The 9,982-nt window shown below is 45.0% G+C and overlaps 1 protein-coding gene and 1 non-coding gene across 2 annotated transcripts; both read right to left on the reverse strand.

The window, feature by feature from the left end:
• Positions 1–3,390: 3,390 nt before the first annotated feature.
• On the reverse strand, positions 3,391–3,497 carry LOC126023491 (U6 spliceosomal RNA). The gene has a single exon (XR_007500609.1). It is a non-coding gene; the product is annotated as a U6 spliceosomal RNA (small nuclear RNA).
• Positions 3,498–7,061: 3,564 nt separating this feature from the next.
• Positions 7,062–7,788, reverse strand: APOLD1 (apolipoprotein L domain containing 1). The gene is given in 2 exon segments (XM_049782906.1): positions 7,062–7,118; positions 7,120–7,788. Coding segments are annotated over 2 exon segments (726 nt in total).
• Positions 7,789–9,982: the final 2,194 nt, after the last annotated feature.

Genomic DNA, 9,982 nt, shown 5'->3' on the forward strand with positions numbered 1-9,982 from the left:
CAAACACCGCTGTGCTATCTCTCCAGGCCCTTTCAAATATTTTTTAAATCGTTTTTTATGGTTTTTTTTTAAAATATCTTTAAACACCATTACTTTTTTTTAATCTTAGTGATGAGATGCACAGCAGGTAGGGCATTGCCTTGCATGCAGCCAACCCAGGTTCGATCCTCGGCATCCCATATGGTTCTCTGAGACCACCAAGAGTAATTCCTGAGTGCAGAACAGGAATAACCCCTGAGCACAACCAGGTGTGGTGCAAAAAATAAATAAATAAAACCTTTCTTTAGGGCTGGAATGATAACACAGCAGCTAGGGTGGTTGGCTTACACAGGGTCGACCTGGGTTCTGTCTCCAGCATCTCATGTGGTCTCCTGAGCCTGCCAGGAGTGATTCCTGACCTCAGAGCCAGAGCCAGGAGTAACCCGAGTATCACCAGGTGTGGCCCAAAATCTAAAAAAAAAAAAAAAAAAAAAAAAAAAAATTCCTGGTGATGTCTATTGAACTTTCATTACCTTTATTTACTTTTCTGTGGGTGACCTTAATACCATCACACTATGGGACCAGAGTGGTAGCACAGGTAAGGCATTTGCCTTGCATTTGGCTGACCCAGGACAAATGCAGATTCGATCCCCCAGCATCCCATATGGTCCCCCAAACCAAGGGCAATTTCTGAGCCAGGAGGAATCCCTGAGTACAACCTGATGTGGACCAAATAAACCACACACACACACACACACACACACACACACACACACACACACACACACACACACACACCAGCATACTAGCCAAAGGTCTTCAGCATGTCCTCTTCTGCCAGAGGTTTTGTGTCAAGAATCTTATCATGCTGAAAACGTCTAAAGGCAGCATGACAAAACACCTGATTTTATAATCAAAGCATAAGTTCCATCATCTTTATTTTTTGTTTGTTTGTTTTTGGGCTACATCCGGTGGCACTCAGCAGTTACTCCTGGCTATCTGCTCAGAAATCACTCCTGGCAGGCACTGGGGACCATATGGGATGCTGGAATTCGAACCACCTTTGGTCCTGGGTCAGCCGCAGGTAGGCAAACGCCCTACCGCTGTGCTATCTCTCCTGCCCCATCCATCATCTTTAAAACATACTGCCACTGTGGCAAAGACTGACCATTGGCAAAACTACATTTTCATTTCCTATTTGAGAACATGTTAAGTTTTCCTGCCCAGGGTTCCACGATGCATGTGCTCAAAGATTCTGTAATCTGCAGCATTGCCAATGCAACCTGTTTCCCCCTTATTTAATCTCTTATTTATTTATTTATTTATTTATTTATTTATTTATTTGCTTCTGGGGTCACACCAGTGGATGCCCAGGGCTTTCTCTTGGCTCTATGCTCAGGGATCACTCTTGGAGAAGTTTGCGGGAATATATGGAATTCCAGGGATTGAACTCAGGTCCGCTATATGAAGGCAAACTCGCTACTGCTGTACTATTGCTCCTGCCCTATATTTTTAAAGTTTTTGTTCTTAGCTGCATGATCATTAGCAGTGAGACTGTGACCCAAGGATAAATGTCTACAAGAATGAATGTCTCCAAGATGGGAAGAAGAGGCTCCTGTTTGGCCAGCAAGATCAGCCCAGGAAGCTCCAGAGTGCCTGCGGTCTCTATGAATTGCTGGGACATTTCCTGGATGTCCACCTTCCTTTCCTTCCTTACAAACAGAATCCTAGATATATCGGGACAGGAAAATTCTTGGCTAAAAATACTACACTTCCCAGTCTTCTCTGCACGTTTAAGCTCAGTGACTGATTTGCCTTCTGAACTTCCCGGGAGATTTCTGAGAATGTTCTGCTGCCTGAAATAGAGACTGTCCTTCCCCCCTTCCTTTCTGTCTCTCTGGCTAAGTTGACTGACTCCAAGTTTCCTTCCGACCAGTTCCCAGGTTGTCATTGTGTTCAAAGGTTTTGAAACTACCAGTCTGATTTTTAGATAAGAGGATTCCTGTAAATGAGTTGATTACTTTTAATAATTCTATTGATTAATATAGTCTGAGCCTGTTCTGAGTAAAAATGATTAAATAGGGTCCTGGGCCTATTCAGTGGTAGAGTTTCTACCTGTAGAAAAAGAGCTGAAAGTTCCATTCTTTGCATCCCACCATCTTGCATCCAAGGGCAATTTTGGAAACACTAATGTTTGGAGTCACCAGTGCCATGTGTGATCTTTGGAGCCCAGAAGACAAGCCAAAGGAATAGAGCATAGTGCTTTACATGCACTATGCCCTAAATTTGATCACCTGTACAACTTAAACAGACACACAATCTCTTTATCTCTCTCTCTCTTTCTCTCTCTCCCCACAGCATTAAATCAATGAATCTAAGCATAGAAACTTCAATTCTGCTCAACAAAGGTATTAGTTACCCAGAGTGGCTCTTGACCTTCTCTGACCCTCGGGTCTACAAGGGAAGACTACTACTTTTTTTAAATAAATAAATAAAAATAAAACATGTCCATGGGACTGGCGAGATCAAAGGGCTGGAGCATATGCTCTGCAGTTGGGAAGCTTACGTTCCACTCTGGCACCACTTGGTCCACCAATCACTGCTGGTAAGTGGCAGCTGAGACCCAAGTCAAGAATAGCTCTTGAACTATTGGCCTGCCAGGTAAAGTCCAGAAAGGGAAAAAAGGGAAAGAAATTAATTTCTGGTGAACTACAGACAAGTGTTTATAAGAACCACAACTAAATGTGTGAAATCTCACAACTAAATGTGTGAACTTGGAACTAAACAGTGATCACACTACAACCAAGTATAAGCAGTGCTCAGACATCCCAGGAGGAGCAAGAAAGGGAAAGAAAGGGGAACCAAACTCAACATCACTGACTAGGGACAAGCCATCTGTTGGCATGGCTAGCTGATGTCAGAGCCACTAATTCATACACAGGCAAGCACACAATTAGTTGACTTAATACAGAAAAGTCACAACATTTGACAAATGAACAATTTATTGCAATAAGAGAATGGATTTACTTTACAGCAGTAGGGAAAATGTGGGATTCAAATCTCATGCATTTTACTGAGTGGCATTTCTCTCAGCAGGACGTTAAATGAGAAATATATACTCAGTTACCTACTTGATTGATGGATCTTCTCTGGGACAGCAAATACCCATTCCTCTTTCTGTCTTCTCCCAATAAACACTTTTGCCTCTGACATTTACCATATGAAAAATGACAGGTGCCAATGGCACATGGATCAACATAAACAAGACCAGAATATTTGCTAAGGATATATTTAAAATATAGAACAAAATGTATTTTTTCTTAGTTGTGCCTTTTTTTTTATTGTGGGCAAAGTGAATTACAAATCTTTTACAGTAATATTTAAGGCACATAGTAATAATGAATGAGGGACAAAAATATGGAATGATTCACGAATTTGGATGTCATCCTTGCACAGGGGCCATGCTAATCTTCTCTGTATCATTCCAATTTTAGTATATGTACTACTGAAGTGAGCACAACAAAATGTATTTTTATTGATGGCTTAAAATACAGAAACAAATGAATCTCCTTTATTGTGAAAGAAAAGCATCCCAAACAATAATAAATACAAGAAATTAACCGAAGCACTTAAACATTTAGTGTAAACATTTATTTTTCAAGCTCAGACATTTTTCTGAAGTGCACTTGTCATCCCAATACCTTCCTCTACTCTTTACAACATACCTTCCAGACTGCAGATTAAAGATCTTTAGGAAAAGCCTTATTCACATCCACACACATACAATAAATAAACATTTGTCTCTAGAATCCATATAAATAAACTCCACTAAATCCTGGTATAGACACCAATCTTTATAACAGAAGAACAAACACATTATAATGTGTTATCAACAGGTCCCATCAATAGAAGTGAATAGTGAGTTAATTTTTCAAGTGCATTTACTGAGCTCCTGTTTTGTTCAAAGTATTAAAGTAGACATTTAGATGGCAAGTGGGCCATTGAAATAATGTTATCCTTTTTATTCTATTTTCTGGGGTTTTTTTGTTTGGGGGTGGTTATTTGTTTGCTTGGTTTTTGTTTTTGAAGTGCTAGGACTGTAGAAGCCAAGGCTTTGCACATGCAAGGCATATCTGTACTACAGAATGACCTCCTCAGCTTCTGAAATAATAACTTCTGAGGTCAGACTTTTGATATAATCAAAGGAGTTGTTTGACAGGAAAGTTTGCAGTGTTGCTGCTTCCAAGCATGTTGGAATTGCTTCTAGAGGCAGTTTATATATCGGAAGAAAAGAATTCAAACTTCAGTATTAATAAAAAAAAAACACTAGACAGTAGTTGTACCTTTAAGGCAATGCAAGCACATCTAAAATACAAGGTTATCTTGGAAATGACAGCAGTTTAAAGAGAAACCAGTATCAACATCACAGCAGGAAACACAGCTCCATGGAACTGTGTGTGCGCCTTGGGTGCTATCCTCGGCACTAAGAAAAAACACATTAATAAAGTAAAATTCGTTGCAATTGACCCCAAAAATACAATTCAAGAAACATGCAACCACTACCCCCCAACAATGGAATTCTAGTCCCTCAGACACTCAGCCCTCACTGGGAAGGAGAGGGACATGGTTGATACTGTCAAATCGTTCAAAAATGCACCAAGTTTGCATATGTGGGGGGGGTCCAAGATTATTTTTGGCATTACAGTTGTAGAAATAAAAACTGAAGAAATTATAAATACTTTCTAAGAAGCCGCTGAAAGATTCCTTGCCACTCTCAAGTACAAGCAGAAACACACCTCACATACACACACATATCCCTACACAGAACACTTTTTGTCCATCCCCCAAGCAAGGGATAGATGGGGGGAAAAGCAGTCTCTCTACACTTTTCCTTCACAGGGTCCCTCTGAACCATTAGGCTCTCTTCCAGGACAAAGGTTACCTGCTGGCACAAGTACCTACAGGATGAACTCATTTGCATCTTTCATATCCCAGAAGCCAAGTGTCATTTGTCAGAAGAAACTCAATTCATGATCTCTATTCACAACTTTCACTTACTTAAAAGAATCATTTTAAACACTGGAGGGTGTGACATGGTGGTAGAGTGATTGCTTTGCATATTTGAGGACCTAAATTCAATCTTCAGAGCCTCAAAAATAAAACATTAGCCTATGGGAAGCAGGGAGCTCTCCGGAAAGAGACCGATTCTAGGGAAATAATGCTATTTTCAGCTCCTGATAAGGGGGAGAGCCCTTGGAATAAAAAAATGCACTTCTTCAGGAAAGCCACCATGACTTCTCTTGTTCAGACACTTGCCTATCCATAAGACTATTAAATAAAATTAAATGCAAATAATAAACATTACATTTTCTAAAACCTTAATAAATTCGGGCCAGAGTTTAACACAGCAGGGAGGGTATCTGCCTTATACTTACTGACCTGGGTTTAATCCCTGTCATCCCATAGTATTCCCCAAACCCACCAGGAGAGTGACCCCTGAGCACAGAGCCAGGTGTAACCCCTGATCACTGCCAGGTGTGCCCCCCCAAAAAAAAAACTTAAATAAATTTAAAAAATAAAAGTTGACAGTTTTCAGAGAAGGTAATAAGGGCAAATTTCCACGAAGTTCACATTCCTTAAGGTACCAGTTTCTCCCAAAGGGCAACACTGCCCTCTAAAGGGCATATCGTGTCACAACCTCTGAGATGGCAGGGGGAAATCATCCCTAAAAAAATGTCGCAGGCACACTGCTTCCCTAAAAATGTGCCACAGATACACTTTGCTCCTTTTTCTTCTGCGTCTGTCCTTTAAACGTGACAGAGGTCATAAAACTTTATTAAAAACTCTTAGGAGGGGCCGGGAAGGTGGCGCTAGAGGTAAGGTGTCTGCCTTACAAGCGCTAGCCGAGGAACGACCACGGTTCGATCCCCCGGCGTCCCATATGGTCCCCCCAAGCCAGGGGCGATTTCTGAGCACATAGCCAGGAGTAACCCCTGAGCGTCAAACGGGTGTGGCCCAAAAACCAAAAACCAAAAAAAAAAAAAAAAAAAAAAAAACTCTTAGGAAGTTCATAAATACCATCTGCAGCAGCAGTTTCCAAGCCCGGCAGAGTATCAGAGCTGCCCTCAAGGTCTATGTCAACAGGAGCTGCTAAAATGCCACTTTCTGCTCTCCTGGGCCAGCACAGAGTGCCTCACTCAGCCTTTCTGAAAATTTTCCCCAGTCCAGGGCCACTCACTGAAGCGATGTTACCCTGCTGAGAGTTTTGCTTCTCCCTCAATGCCTCCCAACAGAAGAGGTTTGGGGTCTCTGTTTTGATGACCAAAAAGTCACAGACCCCTGAAGTAGCCAGGGTTCTGTAAGTCCAAAGTCATGGCACTCTCCTCTCTGAAGTCAAAATATGAAACTAACTGACCAGCACTTCCTCTTTCTTGACCTCAGTTTCTTCCTGCAAGGCCTTGGTGACCACTAACTTAGCTTTTTGGTGCCTGAAGGTCTGGATAGGAAACCACTCAGGAGTGGGTTGAGTAACCTCCAGGCCAGAATGGGCCAATGAGTGACTGAGCTCGGTGTGTGTGTGTGTGTGTGTGTGTGTGTGTGTGTGTGTGTGTGTGTGTGTGTGTGTGTGTGTGTGTGTGTGTGTGTGTATGGTGGGGATCAGGAATACCATTCCTGAATCCTGAACCTCCAACACAATGCCCAGGGGCCCAGATTTGCTGCATTCAGCTCCTTGCATTCAGATACTTTGTCAGAGATGTTTCAAAGCTAGAGGAACCCCAGTTTCTGGGGCCTGAACATGCATCCACATCCCCTCCAGATTCTGTGGAAACCACCCAAACACTGAGGGGTCCCCCACAACGGTTTTGATAAGGGAGGAAAGTGTCATTTTCAGGCCACACATTGGAATGAGGGAGGTGAGCCATCCAACCACTGCACTCCACAGGAGGTCACAGAGCTAGGGAAGGAGAGGCAGCACGTAGCCCTGGAAACAGAGTTCTTCTCATCATCTGCATCTCATCATCTACCCCCAATTCGGCATGTTCCTGAGGGAGCTACAGATGAGGAGCCTCCCTGTGGGATGGCTATTTTGGGGCCTCGCTTGGCTGTTCAGTGGCGAGTTGGAGGTCGTAGCCACGGCCCCGACTTGGTGCCGAGCTGGACTCTGGCCTCCAGCTGCTCGCTGAGCTCGTCCAGGGCCCCGGTGCACGACTCCAGGCTCTGGGCCAGTTTCTGAATCTTGGCCTTGAGCACCGCCTGGCTGACCTTGCTGGCCCCTTCGGCCCGCCGGGGAATAAGGAAGCCACGGGAGCCGAAGAAGACGATGAAGTAGACAGAGTCATACAGAGCCATGGAGGCATTCCTCCCGCACAGCAACAGCTGGCGATCCCCGGGGCCCTGCCAGCGGCAGAGGAACTCGAGGCAGCTCAGGAGCTCCCGCATCTGGTCTTGGCAGCAGGCCGCAATCTCTTGCACCCTCCGCAGCTCCCGGGAGTTGCAGAAGATCAGGGACAGATCAGAAGTGATCGTGACGGCTCCCCCGGCAGTGGCTACCCCTAGCCCCACGGCCGAGGCGATGAGAGACACTCCCAGGGTGACGGGGCTGAGCGAGAGTCCCACGATGGCCGTCACCGAGCCCGCCACGCTCAGCGAGCTGCCCGCCACGTTGGCCAGCAGGGAGCGTCTTCGCAGGCGCTCCAGGCGCCGGGCCACCTCGCGTAGGCGCAATACCTGGTGGTGCAGTTGGCCCCGGCGATCCTGCAGCAGCTCCTGGAAGCGCCGCAGGGCCTCGGTGCCAGCCTGCCGCTCCATGCCCTGCGGAGACACACACACAGACAGTTAAGACACGCTTCCCAAGTTACGCATGTTCTCAGGCCCTTCCATGGAGCCTCGAGTGCAAATAAGTAATGCTGCGCCTCTCCCAGGGTTGTTAAGGGTGGATTTCATTTACTGGCTTGTCTGCTATGATAGGGTCTCTGTTCGCACCCTTTGCTGATGGGTGCTTTGCAAAGGATCATTTTGCACCAATGTGCAAAGCCCCACTACAGCTCTCCTGACTTCTGCAATTGCCTTCCCCCAACCCCTCTCTGATAGAGGAAAATTAATATGCGCAAACCCAAACTAGTGAGTCAGGTTTTAGAGCATGCAGGAAAAAAAAATCTAAACTTTCTAGAAACTCTCTTTTCATTTGTTATTCTTCCAGGCTCCTGTCTTAGAGTCAAGCCTAAAAGATAGAGGCTTTTCTATTTCTTCCTACTTCCAGCTCCTCACTCAGCTACAGAAATCTCATTCTTGGGATGCCAAAGGACACATAATTACAAGGAAATGATATTAAATAAAGACCACTATGGATAACATTATCTTCTTACTGTGGAAACTTTCTTTAAAAACAATGACTAGCGATTGAATGAAATAAAGTCTAAAAATGTGTCCACAGCTCCCCGAGGAGTGAAGTGGATGGAAGATATGACAAAGCTCAGACAATGCTATGAACCATCCTGCCTTGTAGCTCAAGTCACACCTTCCCTGTACCCTTCATTAGAAATGCATCTGCACCACCGAATTAGAGCATTTCCACACTGAGCTGTCAGGACACAGATCATTTTTCTCATCTGTAAGAGGAGCGAATTCAAACTGACATGTTCTGGATTCCACCAATTCACAGCAGTGCCCAATACAAAACCGGAGCACTCCTGTCTCCTCTATTTTCTTGCAGGCTGCATAATCAGGCTTGTCAGGGATAAGTTGCCAGGTCAAGATGTTTCTTAGCCAAATGAGAAGTCACTTAAAAAAATCTAAGGAGGGACAAGTCGAGCATCCCAAGTCCCAGGGCATTTTCCCACAGCCACCCAGCAAGGCTTCCCCACTTACCATTGCCACTTACTTCGGCCTAGCTCCAGGAAAGAAGGGCTCTGCGACTGTTTCTGGATGAACACCCTTTATAGGTCCAGGGAGCCAATGACCGCCCTGGGAAAACCTTGTCTCATTCTACGAAGTTGCCATTTCCTGCCCTGGCCTCTGCTGCCTGCACCCAGAAGGATATGACATGGTGGGAAATGACCTGCCAGCTACGCAGCACATCCCGTATTTAGGAAATGAACATTGTGTGTGTGTGTGTGTGCTTTCCCCCTGACACCCCCAGCACAGGAAGAGAACCACAGACTTTTTCCCCACTTGAAACAAATGTGGTCATTCTCCCAGAGGGCCATACCCTGCCTTTCCTCTTCGGAGAATAGCTCATGACCTTATCAAGAGAGAGTATCAAATGCACCCCAGGCTGGCCACTTCTTCTAGCTGGCCACTTCAAAAAAGGCATTTTTTGAAAAATGCGAAAGGAGGGTAGGGATTCCTCTTAAATCTGCGGGATTCTCTCCTGTGTCCTCCTCTCTAGGAAAATAAAATAAAATAAAAAACGTGCGTGTCCATGATCATGTGATCCACTTGGCCCCCTCTGGCACCAAGAAGCTGGCGCCGCCCACAGGACGTGCAGCTTGGAGCATCTCTAGCTGTGGGAAGGATCTGGAGGTCTCAGAAAGGGCAGCCCAAATGCGTCAGAAAAAGCAGAGGGGTCATGCTACACAAGGCGCTAATTATATACTTGCCACAGTAGCGGGGGACACTTGGATCCCCTGTTCACACTTGGAGCCCATGCAAGAGTTCCATGTACAGAGGTGGGGTGAGTGAGGCTTCGACTGGAAAATTTAGGAGGAACCAAGGAACACAACCTCTGTAGATGCTGTCTGGGGATCTTCTCCCAGAGGACATCAAAGACACAGTTTGGTCCACCTTTTTGTGTCTAAAGCAAAACAAAACAATAGTGTTTATGCGGTATTTAGAATAACTGGATGAGGGATGCAATGGTTTAAAGGAAGATGCCTAGATAGCCCTTGGCCCCAGAGTATATATAGGGAGGGTAGAGGAGAAAGAAAGAAATTAAATGTCAGTGATAAGGAGCAGAAGCAGATGAGAAGCAATGAGGTTTGAGGCAAGGGGCAAAGGAATTCAG

The sequence above is a fragment of the Suncus etruscus genome, chromosome 11 (assembly GCF_024139225.1).
Source record: "Suncus etruscus isolate mSunEtr1 chromosome 11, mSunEtr1.pri.cur, whole genome shotgun sequence".
NCBI lineage: Eukaryota > Metazoa > Chordata > Mammalia > Eulipotyphla > Soricidae > Suncus > Suncus etruscus.